This window comes from Primulina eburnea, chromosome 14 (genome assembly GCF_022965805.1).
Source record: "Primulina eburnea isolate SZY01 chromosome 14, ASM2296580v1, whole genome shotgun sequence".
NCBI classification, from domain to species: Eukaryota; Viridiplantae; Streptophyta; class Magnoliopsida; order Lamiales; family Gesneriaceae; genus Primulina; species Primulina eburnea.
This window is the reverse complement of record NC_133114.1, coordinates 26686342-26702798: the sequence shown is the minus strand read 5'-3', so window position 1 is coordinate 26702798 and position 16457 is coordinate 26686342. Positions and strand designations below refer to the sequence as shown.

General features: G+C 35.3%; 2 protein-coding genes across 9 annotated transcripts; one reads left to right on the top strand and one right to left on the bottom strand.

Moving 5' to 3' along the window:
• Positions 1–4638: 4638 nt before the first annotated feature.
• On the top strand, positions 4639–7082 carry LOC140811668 (protein BPS1, chloroplastic). 3 transcript variants are annotated; one of them, XM_073169700.1, is made up of 2 exons: positions 4639–4772; positions 5825–7082. In XM_073169700.1, exons 1-2 carry the CDS (start codon positions 4719–4721, stop codon positions 6902–6904), a joined length of 1134 nt encoding a protein of 377 aa, XP_073025801.1. In that variant the 5' UTR covers positions 4639–4718; the 3' UTR covers positions 6905–7082. The 3 variants fall into 3 exon arrangements, with proteins under 3 accessions (XP_073025801.1, XP_073025803.1, XP_073025802.1); XM_073169702.1 differs by lacking the exon at positions 4639–4772 and adding an exon at positions 4824–4917; XM_073169701.1 differs by lacking the exon at positions 4639–4772 and adding an exon at positions 5402–5588.
• A 1313-nt stretch (positions 7083–8395) lies between these two features.
• On the bottom strand, positions 8396–16457 carry LOC140811586 (mechanosensitive ion channel protein 1, mitochondrial-like). Of its 6 annotated transcripts, none has more exons than XM_073169565.1 (7): positions 16411–16457; positions 15235–16108; positions 14880–15157; positions 14135–14235; positions 9985–10092; positions 9356–9577; positions 8396–8668 (listed from the first exon to the last, which is right to left on the bottom strand). In XM_073169565.1, exons 2-7 carry the CDS (start codon positions 16002–16004, stop codon positions 8570–8572), a joined length of 1578 nt encoding a protein of 525 aa, XP_073025666.1. In that variant the 5' UTR covers positions 16005–16108; positions 16411–16457; the 3' UTR covers positions 8396–8569. The 6 variants fall into 6 exon arrangements, with proteins under 6 accessions (XP_073025666.1, XP_073025669.1, XP_073025668.1 ...); XM_073169568.1 differs by having other exon boundaries at positions 16358–16414; XM_073169567.1 differs by lacking the exon at positions 16411–16457 and adding an exon at positions 16282–16403.

Genomic DNA, 16457 nt, shown 5'->3' with positions numbered 1-16457 from the left:
CTGGATCAGGGTTTTTTCTCTTGTAAAGTTCACTGACACGAAAGGATTGTAATCCTATGGCACCAGGTCAGGTCCCACTTGCTCATTTATGTGGACTCGGCCATTGTCCTCTTCAAAAAAAAAAAAAAAAAAAAAAATCTAACTTCATGATTACTTTTCTGAAATAATAGCCGGGGAGAGACTCGAATCCGAGACCTCGTCCGAAGTTGGGACAATAAATCATGGGCATTATCACTTATCCCCATTTTCTAAAAGAAATAAACTTTCAATTTTTGAGTACGCACCTCAGGACCAGGTAGAATAAAACCAACCAAGTAAGCAATGAACAGTGCATGGTGGGCCATTTTAGCCAGCTAATTTGGTCGAAATTCTTGTCCTGGTTGCTAAATGGCAACTAGGCGTGCACATGCAATGTTACATGTTGGAAGATTGCATTGAATTCAGCATGAATGCCAGTACAGGTCACATTGGTGCTATATGAGTGTAGATGAACTGGCAAATGGCTGTATTTGGTAAGTCTTACTGTCCCATCAAATATGTCCTTTTCTTTTGCCACTCAATGGATAAAACATAGATCGGTAAATATATTATCAATACAATGCTATATAAATACATCATCTACCATATTACAATCAATTCGATTTAGTAAAATTCTAATGGAAAAACAGGAAAACAGACAATAACCGAAAATTCACATTATTTTTTCTCAAGAAAATCGCATTTGCGGACTAGACGGAATCATCTTTATTAGTTTTCCTTCGATCACAAAATATATTTTATGATAAATGCGCGGGTTCCTCATGAAATTTCGAAAGAGTCACGAGATATGAGTAACTGTAATAAGTAACAACCAATAAAATTTGAGGGCTTATCGCTATCATTCCAACCGTGTAAACAAACAGTCCGATAAATAGGTCAGGCCCGTATATATTTTTGTTTTCGTTACGTTAGGTTGTCTTCAGTTTGGGCCCAATAATATCCAAAGAAAACTAACAAGATCTCAGTGGACTTATCAGCTCAGGCCCAATTGTACTTAGCCTGGTCCAACAATAATATTTTAGAATTCACAAAATCCAATAAATTACTTTTCTTTTTTCTCAAGAAATTTGTGATGCCAATTTTCTTTTTATGAAAGTACAATCCATCAAATCTTGACTGTTTTTTTTTTCTCTCTCTTTGATTTCAAGCTTCCAAGTCGTGTTTCACATGAATTGTTCTGTGTGATTATCATTACTGTATTCTGCTTTCAGACACTAAGAAAATTTAAGATCCATAAGCATATTGTAAGGAGAATTGACGTTAAAGAAACATTTTTGTGATGATGCCATGTAAATCTATCTTTGTTTGCATTATGATCAACCTGAAAATTGGAAATTGTCTGCACGTCATGATTCCGGGATATCGATTTGATCAAGGCAAATGTTCCAATCTTTTTTTGTTTTCCTGTAGGAGTTCACTAACCCAGTTTTCAAGGGTTTATATATGGTACGAGTTTAAAGCCAAAGAATTACGAATCCAAGGAGATTCCCAAGCTCTCAGAGACTTCCCGTCTCCTTTTTTTATATATCATGAACAAATCAAGGACATATTTAGCTTTGGACCAACATTTCCATAACCAAGAGGAACTTGGGGCAGGTGAAAACTGAAAAACATATTGAAATACTTTCTCACACCCTCCAACTTCATTCGTACATAATTCGATTTCCGTACGAGATAACAAAATACATGAATCATGACGATAATTCTTCTAAAAACGAGTATTATATTTCATATATCACAATGTACTATGTCTCTCAAAACTATATAATTTAATGAATAAACCATATGTTTATACGAGGTCCAATTTTATTATGTTTTGTCAAGAGAACCGAATATGTACATAACCGAATATGAGAAATATTATAACTGAACGAGTTTAATAAATCAAAACAAATGTATACAATTAAATCTTTTAGTAATCAAGTTCACCATTAATTATCACGTGATCCTTAAACATATTAATTTACACGCCTTTAGGTCAAAGACTGTCGATTCAGTGATAACGTTTTTAATGACCACTCTATTTTTCTTAACACATTCTTCAAAGGCTAAACACTTTATGTCGACACACTTAATTCGACTGTCGTTTTAGTCAGAATGACTACAAATGAATTGTCGTAATATGATCTTAATGGATTAGACATAAAATTCAAAATTCTAAGCTTAAATGAAACTCCTTAAAATACACCATATAATAGTGTTTCAAAATAAATGATGAATTTAGACTCCATGGTGGAAGTAGAAAATCACTTTCAACTTGTCAATTTATCAATACATAATATACATAAGCATATAAAACTTTAGTCACAAAGCCAAATGTTAAGGATGTTTAGCATCATTTTCAAATTCATGATGAAAGGCACGACTTCACTGACATGGACATCCTTGATTGCATGCACCAGAAATGAAAAAAACTATATAGTTTCTTGGAAAAGATAGTTTACAAGAGGGTATGGGTCACCAATTATCGTATTTGAAGCGGTCGAGTTTCAAAACTTGTGGATATGACATACATTCTTTGGGTAGCCAGTTCACGTAATGATATTAATATGTGGTACGTCTCATATTCAATAACATCTTGCAAAGAAATTCCCTAGAGATTAATTTCATAGTGAACGACTCAATATACGAATGAGTATTTCTAACATATGGAATATATATGAAATGAACTACTTTCGTGAAGACATTTCCTTGCTCAGAGAATTCCAAGAGAAGGTTGTTTAATGAAAGACAAATGGCTAGAAGAAAAGATGTCGAACAGACATTTGGGTTGCTCCAATCTCAATGGAAATTTGTTTGAGGTCCAGCTGATTATTGGTACAAGAAAAAGTTTAAACATAGTATTTTAACATGCATTATTTTGCATAAAATAATTGTTGAAAATAAAAGGGATCACGTGACAAATTGGTACAACGGTAAAGGTGATGGCCTCTCACATCTAAGGATCAAATCGAGGATTTAATGATTATCTCCAGTTATATTACGAACTACATGACAATCAAGTGCATCACCAATTTCATGCCGACTTAGTTGAGTATATTTAGACACAATATAACAACAATCCGTGAATTCGTAGTTTACATATTTTGGAACATTTGATTTATATGTTGTTTTTAATTTTATGCAAATGTTATTTTTTTCTGTGTTGTATTATTTCATTTCAAATTTATAATAAATTCTAATTTTAAATAAATTATATTCCTAAAATATGATAAAATTATTTTAAGTAATAAATATATTTAAAAATTATTATTATTTATTTTAAGTAATATCATCTAAATATTGTAATTAAAATTGAAAATGTATTTATTTAATATAAAATAAGAATAAAGATGAAAGAGTGAACAGTGAAATTCGCAAATAATGAGTTTTAATGTTAAAATGAATGTGAGAAAAAAGAGTATTAATATAGACAAAAATTTGTGTGAGACGGTATCACGGGTCGTATTTTGTGAGACGGATCTTTATTTGGGTAATCCATGAAAAATTGTTACTTTTTATTGTGAATATCAGCAGGGTTGACCTGTCTCACAAATAAAGATTCGTAAGACCGTCTCACAAAAGACCTACCCATTAACACAATAAGTATGTGGCATGTGTAATTCATGTTTTTTTAGGAGGTGATGGGTTCCCATATACGACTTGAAAATGGTGGTTCAATGGTGTGGCAGATGGTTACATGACATATGGTCTAGTTAGCGTACACATGGTAGTGACTGAGTGATGTGGCAAGTGATTGTGTGCCACTATGACGAGTGAGATGACAGTTGTGAAGTGTTATGATGAAAGGATGTGATGATTTAAAAGTGGGTGAGATCAGGATTGTTGTATTATGATCGAATGAGCTAGATTAATCTAGATCAAGGAGATGAAGTCTGGACCATTGGATCAAGACTGGAGGTTGAGATCCGTCAGATCTATGGTTGCTTCCAAATATTGTGGTCATCCTGAAAGATGCTATCTAGATCGTTCGATTCAAATAGGACCAGATTCAATCTGATCAATGGATGTGATCTAGTGGTGGCTTACCAAATGGGGTATCATCTACACTATCAGATTAAGATATGACGGATAAGATTGAATATCATCAAAGAGACACAACTAACAGAGAAAAGACCATGCAACTCTTATAAAAACATAAATAGAACCATACTTCATAATGGAATAAGATTATACTATCAGAAACTCGAAAATACGCATACATTTTCATCCACTGCTTATTGTATGCAATTTTCGTTTTTATTTTGAAAGTTGAAAAAACATCTTAGAAGTTTGTCACAGTTTTGTGAATAAGAGTGTTCATATGACAAAACACAAGTCTTTGAATCTTGGAAGACTATTGTCGCATTTTGACGGTTTATTTATATTTACACATTTTCCGACACCAACATTTTGACAGTTTTATATTTATATATGGTACACATTTTTATAATTTATATGAGATTATTTTTACGATGATTTGCAGTATCATATACACGACAAAAGTCATGTCAAAGTATTTTTTAAAAAATTGTATCAAAGTTTTCTACCCATATAAATGAAAAAACTATGGGCGAAAATGTATTTAAAGATATTTTATAAACTAAGGTTTAATGTTGGGTGTAAATAAACTCATGGTACAAGTAATATCCAACCATATTGCAGCACGTGTCCCTCTATGACCGACAACAAACCCATCTATGCGAAGACTTCGACGAAGTTTCACAACTTTTCTACGCCTTTCTGAGAATCAGGTTCGTCTCCTCTCCTTAAATATAACGTACGTATATTTATTAATATGTTTGATTTCTGTGTTTTTACGTTTGTCGTGTGATTTTACTAGACCTGATTTTAAATTTCTGAGGAACGTTCTTATCGGCGCAGATCCTGTGAGTTTCGGTAAGCGTTTTTTTAGAATATCATTGTTTGTTTATCGACAGAATGATTTTCTTACATGATTATTGTTAAGTAGTGATATAAATTAGGATTTCACTTATAAATTTAATTTCGGGAGAATCTAGCGTTGGCCTTTTGATAGTTGAAGATCTTAAGTTTTGGTGTAAATATTTGAATGTAATTTCTTAGTTTCTTTGAATTTTTTGTGTGATGATCTAAATTTTTGGTAAAGTATTTGAAAAAGATCCTTTTTTTTTGTGAGATTTTTGCATTGACCATGCTAATCGGTGAAAATCTTATGTTTTTTTGTGTGAAAGTTTTCGATGATCATCTTTTTAAGTTCTTGAAGAATTTGTATGCTTACCGACCTTTTTAAGTGGTTATTATCCAAAGATTTTAATTTTGTAATTATATTTAGAAATTGACGCATAATATCTATATTTCACTGAATTTCTTTCTGGAGGCAATTTGAATATTTTATTATGACGTTTAGACCTGTCGTATGAAATTTAGAACACGGTTGTTATTGCTAGCTCAGATCCGGCTGTTGGAATTTGACGTTCTGGGGAATACGCCTGGGCTTTGCGTGTCTTAGTAGAAACATTGATCAATGATCAGATGCGGTTGAAATATGATGATTTCTGAAGAAGATCCCGTCTTTGAGTGTCTTAGTAGTAAGATTGATGATTTCATGCTTAAAGTCTGTATTACCGTCAATGTTTGAAGCTGTAAGATTCTGCTTAATGTAGTTAGGTCATACTGATTCTTGAAACAACACATTTGTTGACTTCTTAGATCTTCGTTGGATGTCATCTTTTTCTACGTTTTCCTCTTTCTTTTCCTTGTATGATCCAATATTTAAAGAACTTGACTTGCTGCATGTAATCCAAGTGTTGCTTTTACTTTGCAGTTAGTTTGTGTGCAAATGAGCCGTGCACAGGAACCACACAGGCCTTTCCTCCCATTTGGAAATCCCTTCCGGATGATTTTACCGAAAGGCACTCACCTTTCCCCAAAGCTCCTCGCTTTGTTGAATAATTTCGAGGACACATTGGCAACGAGGCTTAAAAAGCTCAAGCCAGCTGATAAGGAAGATGTGCTCCGTGTATCATGGATGATTTCTGCAATGGTGGCCTTGTGTGAAATTCATACTGACATAAAAACTCTTATAACATCACTTGAGCTCCCTGTCTCTGATTGGGAGGATAAGTGGATTGACGTTTACTTGGCCAATAGTGTTAAGTTGCTAGATATGTGCATTTCTTTCAGCTCCGAAGTTACCCGACTGAAACAAGGTCACCTTTATCTCCAGTGTGTTTTGCATAATTTGAGCAGTGCTTCATCTAATCAGTTTGTTCGGGCTCGTTCATCCCTCGACGGATGGAGTAAGCATATTGCTTCGAAGAATCAAAGACTTGATAACTGCTTTTCGGTAATGGACAGTCTGGTCAAAATGCTAGATGAACCTAAGGTTAAAAACTCTTCAAAGGGAAAGGTTTTAATGCGAGCTATGTATGGAGTCAAGGTTGTGACCCTTTTCATTTGCAGCATTTTTGCAGCTGCATTCTCCGGTTCTCCTAATAAGTTAATAGACCTTCCAGTTCCCGAGTCTTACTTGTGGGCGGGTGAATTTATGGCGATTCAGGCATTCATAAATACTGAAATAAGAAGCATATATTCCACCAGAAGCTTCACCATATTGAAAGAACTTGAAGCTGTGGACATGGGAGCAAAGAAGCTGTACCCTATTGTGCAAGAAGATGGGGTAGACCCTCCTGAAACTGGAGTATTGAAAGAGTCGACCTTGGATTTGAAAAAATCTGTAGAAATTCTCTCACAAGGACTCGATCACCTTGCAAAGGAGGTAGACCGGTTCTTCCAGATTGTTTTGACTGGACGTGATACTTTGATTTCTAACCTTAGGATTGGTGGCGACGCCTTTGACCAAGTGCGGGGTAGCAACACTGGAAAAGACCAGATGGTAAGGTAAAATAGAAGGTGTAAATCTTCCTTGTATACAAATATGTGTAGTTTAAGGAGTGTTTTTGTTTTCTAGCTCAATATATGTAATATATGGTTGTGCTTTGTGGTACGTTGATGTAATAGTGGTTGACGAAATGTATGGACCCTTATGTAAGGTTAATGGAATGAGTTTGGGAATTTATGTTGTCTCTATGAATGTGTTAATTTTTACATCGGTGGTTTTGTTTTTTTTTTTATCTGAACGCATATCATAGATGGTAAAAAAAGAGAATACAAATATCTTGGATATATTCAGGGATTACATAATCAGTGTTCGAAAATCATAATCGAAAAAAATGGTTATTTAAAAAAATAGATACATCCCAAGAATGAAATCTAAATACGTCAAGGTGGTTTTGTTTTTAGCCTCTATGGTGGAGGATTTTCTCATCTTTCTTCCTTTGCAGCCCCTGGCCCACTCGGCCGGTGAGGAAGGTTAGGGATGCGACTTGATCTGAACAGAGTAATACTCGTGCTTTTGAATTCAAGCTCGAACCCGATTTTTATTGGGTTGAATTGAAGCTGAAGCTAAAGCACTTGGAATGAAATGAATTATTTTTAGCTCTAGCTGAGTGAGTTGGAATTTAATTTATTTTGTTAGAGGTTAATTTTTTGATATATGAAGCTAAAGTTTAGATAAAGTTTTGAGTTTGTGAGTTTCATTTATTTTATATTGATGGTAAACTATTAATAAATATATATTAAAAATCATTTTATTTGCGACTTAATGAGGAATATTAATCTTTTGCTTTGTGTTCAGCTCCAGTCATTGTTTAATACAATACAAGTAATTTTGAATACGAATAAGTTAATTTATTTGCATATTAGGTCGCTCACTCCCAAATGTTCATGTCAAGGACATCCGATGTTTATTTCTAGAGTGAAGAAATTTGTTAGTTCTTTGAATATACGCGTTTTACTCGGTCTACCGAGACTTGGAATGAAATGTGATATTAAAATGATAAGATTATTATTCAATTTTAAGACATTTGGTGATTCTGACAAGTCGCCTCCCGCAGTCTAAGCACGTTATTTTGTCGTTCAACAATGCTGAACAGACGTGCACTTTTAATGAAACCCACAAACACTAATGACCATGGGATATATTAAGGTCCTGCCTTGTAAAAGAATAGAATATGGAAAATTCCACGAAATGAGATTCAATTGATCCTTACTTTAACGATGATGATAGGCACCCTTTGAGTTTGCAATGAAAACTTCAGATAAATCATTGTTAGAAATAAATAAAGCCCCGTAATTTCGATCCAAGAACCCATAAAAAAAATAGCTACCCAAGATAATCGTCAACTACTCACCACCCCACCAAAGTTCATTTGATACAGTTCGAGATCTCAATATCACGATTATGAGTTTCTCAATGTTTTGTTCCCATTGTTTTGATGGATTGACACGCTTTCAGGACAACAAAACCATTGGATTATACAAAAAACGTTAAAAATGTCGACAGCAAATTAATTTCATTCACTCCCAAAATAAACTCGCAGAGTCACGAAGTGTTAAATTCCAAATGCTTTGAAGGGTAAAACACACAGAGGAATCCAAAATGGTCTTTGTGAAAAACATCATTTTGAGTCTTATGTACAAAATGCCAGAGGATGCAACAATCAGTGTGTCAATGTAGAGTGTTTTCCTGAGTTCTGCCTAATGCAGCACCGTGTTGTTGGATTATTCGGACAGCCTGCAGAAGAATATCCTGATCCGCCTCATTGCCCTACAACCATCAACAACGTGAGGACCTTGTCATCAGCTAAACCGAGTTATATATAAAACTTACTCATTATGCAAGATCTTGGAATGTCTGTACGAAAGAGTATCAGGAGAAATGGAAGAACAACGATGACCATTAAGCGATGTCCATCATTCGATTTAAATACGAAACTTATAAATTTAACTTCAATGTTAAAAGATTAAGAGAGTCTGGATTCAACCGACTTGACAAGTGTTATTAAAATTTAAAAGATTCGGAGAATGAGAGAATTCAACCATCACTGAAAACCTATTAGAAAGTGATATGCATCTAGAGTCAATCATGGTATCATGGTTCATCAAAAGAACTGAACTAAATATAAAGTTACATAATGACCAAATCCAATGTCACTAGAAGAAATTCATTAAGTTGGTTGTGAATCAGAACAATAATAAAAATCAGAAAAAGCATAATAAGGTTGGGCTGTTTTATAAAGCGAATCCAGCAAAATCCACCGGTGTTTTCAATTTTATAACTATAATAATTCGAAAATGATAATCACTGTAAAGGCTTTCGGAACTACTCTAAAAGTATAGCTAAATAAAAAACAGATAAAATCTTGTCCAATCAAGTGGTTATGTATGCTTCTTTGTCCAATTAACTTGTTTTCAGATCATAAAATATTTCAAATGACCAAAAACAAGGACATACCACATTTTTGAGATTGCATCCAACGGTCAAAACGGCATATGATCTCTCAATACAAGACAAGAAACAATATGGTGCCTCCTTCTCCAAGAACACATTTGGATTAGATCGGAGCATGCTTTTTATATCCTCTGATATCTGGGAAATCTTGTCTAGGTCATCAACTTGTATCGGGATCTTCGTGGACATGGTACGCCATTTGGCCCGTGATTTATTCACAATGACCTATAATTGGCATAAGGATCTAGTTAACCTCTACCAAACTGAAAAAACTTGAACTCCACCATCGACCTTTGCACTTGCTATATCGACCGAGTAATTTTACAGTTCGCAAACGTACATCTGGAAACGATTCATAAATGCATGCTAATGCAAAGTGTTAAATATAAGAAGCCGGGGAAGCTGATATTAATAGAAATTCTAATCACGATGTTTTCAAGAATGTGACATAAATGATTCATCAACTACAGCTCTATCCATCAATCAATAATAAAATTTGTTGATGTAGACAAGTCAGATGACTGTTAGGATAACCTTTGGTGGTCATTATATAAACTAAAACAATATCCGAAAAAAAAAAACAAAGCAAGTAATTCAACAAACGAAAACGAAAACGAAATAAATATGCATACCTGACTGGAAAACAGAGAATTCGGGACAATAACTGGAAACTTTTCTGCAGTCAGCAACGACGTAGTAGTAAGACCCATATCTACCACTTGACCTTCCACAGATCCAGCCTGCAAAACAAAGCGCAAAAGGATGAAAGGGATATTGAAAAAGATGACAGACTGTCTGATCTGTAGAATGCAATTGAAGTTTGAGCCATAGGGTGCCTGTGGACTCGAGACTGTGAGTCACTAGATGCAAAGTATTTAATTCACTTCCTCCATAGCTCTCAACCACCAGGAAAGGATATGGATAGCCTGCATTAGTTCTAAAAATGTGAAAGAACAAAAACTATTCCCTTTTATAGTGTTTTGTTTTTGACCTTGACAGCAACATAATTTTTCAAGACGGAGGGAATGACAGGGATATTATGCAGGAGGTTCTCTTTTACTACATACTATAAATAATTTGTTGAAATCTCACTTAGAGCATGGAATGAAAATACATGCCATCCGCGATAAATCTGCTGGTATGACTTATTCATTTCTTTCTGGAGACTAACAAGCTCGAATTGAGAAAATGTATTGAGATGATTCATGGAACATGGGAAAAAAATCAAAACATGATCACACATCTATTATCTATTATTATTATATAAGTGAGTTTTCATTTTTTGTTTACTAAATTGTTTCATGCCTTATGTTTGTCTTTTGGTATAATTATGATAATTTTGTCATTTGCCTATTTAGCTTTGACTTTTCTTCTTTCTTTGTTTTTGATTGAGCGATTTAATCCCAGAATTACATCTCGAGGTTCAATCTTTGCATCGCCACTCCCTTTGACAACATCCACTAATCGAAACTTAATTTGAAACCCAAATTTCGACCCAGACGTTTTTGGGATACCGCTAATAACCAACGAATGACAAGTTTTTTTCTTTGTATGGATCATATTTCAATAGAAACTTGATGAGTTGATCCAGTTACATGTATTGCTTTTACTGTTATATCGTACTTTTGTAATTTTGTCATTTATCGGATATTGAACTTTGAATTTTCTTCTTCCTTCATTTTTGGTTGGAAGATTTCAAGTCTCAGAGGTTCAATCTTTTTATTATATCTGTTGCTTTAGAGACTTGGAAGTTTTCCGACTTCTAACTGCTGTGAATTTCAAGACCAAGCATCGGGAGGACGATTGGTCGTGCTAAGGAAAGGTATTGACTCTACTACCTTGACTGACCAGATAATCTCGATTTAGTTCAAAATGATTCTTTCCATTCTGCTTTATTATCAAATAAAGAGGAAATATAGCTTCAACATCGTAGATTTGGACATTCATCCTTCAATCCTCTCGAAGTCGTGTTTTTTAACCTATTTAGAGGATTAGATGTTGAGTTTTTTTTTTCTTGTGATGTATGTGAATTTGCGAAACACGAGGGTGTATTTTTTTCACAAAGCAATTAAAGATGTTCTACTAATTTTTAACTAGTCCATAGTGATGTGTGAGGTCCCTCTAATGTTACAAACATTTCTGGAACTCATTGGTTCATCTCTTTAATTGATGATTACGGTCGAATGTGTTGGATTTATTTGCTCAAAAATAAATCCGATTTAAGTTCTATTATTCCAATCTTTCACACCATGATTCAAAACCATTTTGAGGTCAAATCAAACGGTTTAGGTCCGACAATGCAAAGGATTATTTCAATTCTACTTTACAATTTTATTTTCAAAAGGATTAATAATCCATGAATCTTCTTGTGCTCATACCCCAAGATAAAATGGACTTGCTGAAAAGAAGAATGACTACTTGCTTAACATTCCCTAGCTTTTCTTTTACAACACCATTTACCTAAATCCTATTTGGGGGGATGTTTTAACGGCTACTCATCTTATCAATCGACTCCTTTCTAGAGTCTTAGGCAATAAAAGTCCTCTTGACATGTTGTCAGAGTCATTTCCCAATCTGTACACTAATCAAGTGCCACTAAAAGTGTTCGGGTGTGTCTGTTTTGTTCATGTTCGTAGTCCAAGTAGGAGCAAGTTTGATCCTTGAGCCCTTAAATGTGTATTTCTGCGGTATCTCTTACCCAAAAAGGCTGTAAGTGCTATCATCCACCTTCTAAGAAAATATTTGTTTCTGCTAATGTTACCTTCCATGAAGCTCAATCCTACATCTCAGCCCCTCATCTTCAGGAGAGCCTTCTATTGAAGATGAGGATCCATTTACCCTTCCATTCCTAACCAGCAGCTCTTCCCCAAGTGCTGCCTCTCATCAAGCCCCTCAAGAAACCAACTCAGCCCTTAATGAACCCAATCCTCCTCGGACTAATACGACATTGTTTGGTCAGGTATGTTCAAGGCGGACAGCTCCTTCAATCCCTGAAACTGTGCAAGACCAAGACTCCGAACCAAGTGATGGAACTGAGTTGAACACGACAAACATGCAACTAATATACTTATTGCACTTCACAAAGGAACAAGAGAATGCACTAAAAACCCGTGCTACCCATTGTCTAATGTTGTCTCACCACCACATAGAAGCTACTTAGTAAACTTAAATAATATTCATACCCTTCCAGCTTATCTGAAGCATTGTTCAATGAAAACTGGAAACAAGCAATAAATGAGGAAATGAAAGCATTAGGGAAAAATAACACTTGGGAGATCAATGATTTACCTGTGGGAAAGCAGTCAGTAAGGTGTAAATGGTTATATACGACGAAATATAGATCGGATGACACATTTGAAAGAGATAAGGCAAGATTGTTTCCAAAGGGTACACACAGTCGTATGGTGTTTCCCCAATTGTAAAAATGAACATTTCAAAATATTGTTGTCACATGCAGAGACATGGAAGAGAACATAAAGTCAAGGAAAGAGACAGTTGTAAATTTTATAAAATATTATGTGTTCAACAATACACATAATTAGCAAACCTCCATCGGGTCCAAAAAATTTCACTGCAACTCGTCGGATTTCAAACGAAACCGCTCTTGGGTACACCTGCTATGCTTAAAATTTATTTTTAGATTCATGAATAAAATTTACAGAGATTCAGATTTTACCAGAGTGAGTGATGGAGGCGAGGCCCATGAGAAAAATAAAAAATAAATAAGATAAGAGAGTGATGGGGGCGCATGAGACTTATTTCAATTTTTATATAAAACTTAAAAATGTATAATTCTACATTAATTTGGCGGGCTTTGGCGGGCCAGCCCGTCTCGTTTGGGCCCAACCCGTCTTGGCCCGCAACCCAAACGGGCTCAACCCATTTGGCCCGCCTCCAGACGGGCTGCTATTTTATCAACCCAACCCGCTCAATTTTTATAGCGGGGCGGGCCGGCCCGACGGGCCTAACCCAATTTGACAAGTATACATGCAGCAAATTATAGGTGGATATTACAACAATTTGATGTGAAAAATACCTTTTTTGCATGAAAATCTTGATGAAGAGATCTATATGAACATTCCACTCAGATATGAGAAGAATCTGAGAAAGGGACAAGTTTGTGGATTGAAGAAAGCTCTACATGGACAGTTCCCAAGAGCGTGATTTGGTAGACTCACGAAGGTCAGGCAATCTATCGGGTACAAAGTCAGGGTAACCATACTTTGTTTGTGACACTTGAAATCAGGGTTAATCGGTACATTACTTGTCTATGTTGACGACATAATTATTACAGGCGACGATGAAAAAGAGAAGCAAGGCTTTCGACAACGATTACCAACAGAATTTGACATCAAAGATCTCGGAAGGTAGAAATAATTCCTTGGTATAGAAGAAGCATATTCGAAGCAAGGAATCTTTATCTCTCAACAGAAATACATAACTTATTTACTATGAGAGACATGGAAATTAGCTTCTAAGCCTAATAGCCTATGAGGGGGAATGTCAAAGAGAAGAGATCAAATCAAATTTCATTTAGTATATCTCTATAATTGAGGATATTATTATAGATGATTAAGAAATCAACTAATTTATGAGATTGAATACTCAGCTCTATATGGTGTAGGGTTGTCTATATATTAGGTGATTATTGATTGTAATTATCATTACGAAATAATGGAATTTACGTATTTTTACAACCAAAATATTATGTTCTCTTCCTCCAACACAACCTGCACGCCAAAAATCCATATATTTTCTAAGACTGCCAAATATTTTACGTACTCTGATTGTGTCTCCAATTGAGAATGGTCGTGATATCTGCACGGTAAGACCACTGAGAACATTCCCAAGTATGTCCCTTGCAGCAAAAGCAGTTGCCACTCCTGATAACATATACAAGATGATGCTGTCAGATTTAAATTTATTTATTGACGAGAACAAAATTTTATTCGTAGATATAAATGTAGAATTGAAGATAAGACATCCTTGAAACCAATCTTCCAAAATTATCAATTGACTTATATGATTTGTATAGTACAATTGATTGTTGGAAGAAATCACCAACAAGAACCCCCTCCCAAAGAGAAATATAATATGGAGAATGGAAGACAAAAGAAAGCAGAGGACTAATGGAACCATCCGGCCAGTGGTCTTATTGATAAAACCGTAGCAATTGTCGATTATCTTAATCTGGTAATTGCATCACTTCCGGGCCAAGATATTCAACGAGGTGCTCTTTTAAATTAATTATACCTTCTTGATTAAATGTAAACTGGAGACAGGTCCTAGTTATTCTGATATGATTCTCGCTGTGGAGATTTCATATCATGGCAAATTCGTCTCAATTTTGTTACAGTCATTAACAAAGTCAAAACAATAAAATAATCTGGTGACTAAAATAATTTTAATACAAAAAGATGACATATGATCTATGGACGTTTTATTTTCATAACTCAGAAAAAAGTTATTCCTTGAAATATACTCCATATCATTTCTATCATGAACCATTATCACCAACAAAACTCACCTCCTATTCCTCCTACGGTAATAACTGACTGCACAGCCACTCCACATGCCTCTGCTAAAGCCATCAACCCAACGACAAGGAGTCCAACAGATGAGATTTTGTCCAGAGTTACCAACTTATCCCTGTCGACATGTTCCGTGCTCTTAGTCGCCAAAGCTCGAGTAATAACATTTGTTTTCCAGCGATGCAGGAACCAGACAAGTGAAACAACAAAAGCACTCCTCCAAGCAGGCACGATGTATTGTGAAGCAATAACCGTTGGAGCTACCATTTCACCACTGCGGAAGAAAAGAAGATTAAATCCATTTTTCCTACATAATCAAAAGAACCTCAAACCAAATATAGATACACTAACATTTGCAAAAATGCCATGAACGTGATAAAATATCGAATTGGGTCCTCCATTGCACTCCAAAAGCTTTTCTCATAAGGGACAGAACCCCACAGCGTGTTCCTAGCCAACAAAGCAACCGGATTTTGTATAGAGTATCTGTGAAATCGCCTCAAGATACTCGGCAACAACGACCATGCCAGTAAAGTTCCGACCAAAGTTCCGCCTACTGGTACAATAACATCTCTAAGGTAAGGATTGGTATCAAGAAACTTTTGAACATGAGGAGCAGCTTCATCTGACACCGATTTCGCCTTTTCCCCACTATATTTCACAGCTTCAACCGTCGATTGCCAGATGTCATTTGCTTTACCAATCCAACCATCCTGTCCAACACCACCATCAGTCACACTGCTCCCACTTGCACCCGAATTAGCAATAACATTTGAATCACGAGTAATGCTACCTTTACCCCCGCTAGATGAGGAAAACAGCCTATTACTAGCCAAAGAGCTGATCCCTACAAATGAAAAACTACCTCGAAAAAACGAATTCCCCAATAGCTTGTTTCTATAACAAGCATCAAAGTAACCCCCTCTTGAGCACCGTGCAAAAATAGCAGAGTTCAAACACAGTATTCTATAACTATTGCGCTCAAAATTCTGCACATGCCCAGATTCTCTAGTGTGATAACATTTACTTGTGTATGCAAGAGACGGTTTAATATCAAATCCACAATTAGCTTTTGCAGCAGAACATAAAGGTGTCAGCCAAGAAATTCTCACCGCAGCCATACAATAATTTTCGGCAGAATTTTCTACACAGTCACTTAGTAATCAAAATCTTCACCTAAGCAAAGTCCAAGTCCCAGCACTTTAACATGAATTACACTCCAAATCTGCAATAAGAAAAACAAAGCAAAGTCGTGGAGAAGTGAGAATTTACAAATTCACGTATTACACTAATATCAATAAATCTTACGGAAAAGGTTGAATCAAATTAACACACAAAAAAACAAGAAGAAGAGGAAGAACAATGTTTTTGAATGACCAGCTTTCTAGATTTCAACACCTCAACCAGCTTCTGAACTTTAAATAAGAGAAGAACTATAAATTTTTTTGGAGGAAATGAAGAATCTAAAGAACACCTGTGCAGGGATCAAATTTAAATATTTGGAGATAGGGACATTCGAAAGAACACCTGTGTAGTTTGCTTGGGTTCAGGGGCAAAGCACAAAACAGAGAAAA

Bases quoted from the DNA above. Each gene is read 5' to 3' on its own strand.
- LOC140811668 (XM_073169700.1), top strand. From the start codon at position 4,719: ATGCGAAGACTTCGACGAAGTTTCACAACTTTTCTACGCCTTTCTGAG. The intron at 4,773-5,824 runs GTTCGTCTCCTC...TTTACTTTGCAG, and splicing joins TACGCCTTTCTGAGAATCAG to TTAGTTTGTGTGCAAATGAG.
- LOC140811586 (XM_073169565.1), bottom strand. From the start codon at position 16,004: ATGGCTGCGGTGAGAATTTCTTGGCTGACACCTTTATGTTCTGCTGCA. The intron at 14,236-14,879 runs GTGAGTTTTGTT...ATATGTTATCAG, and splicing joins TACCGTAGGAGGAATAGGAG to GAGTGGCAACTGCTTTTGCT. The intron at 8,669-9,355 runs GTATGTCCTTGT...TGATGGTTGTAG, and splicing joins GATGCAATCTCAAAAATGTG to GGCAATGAGGCGGATCAGGA.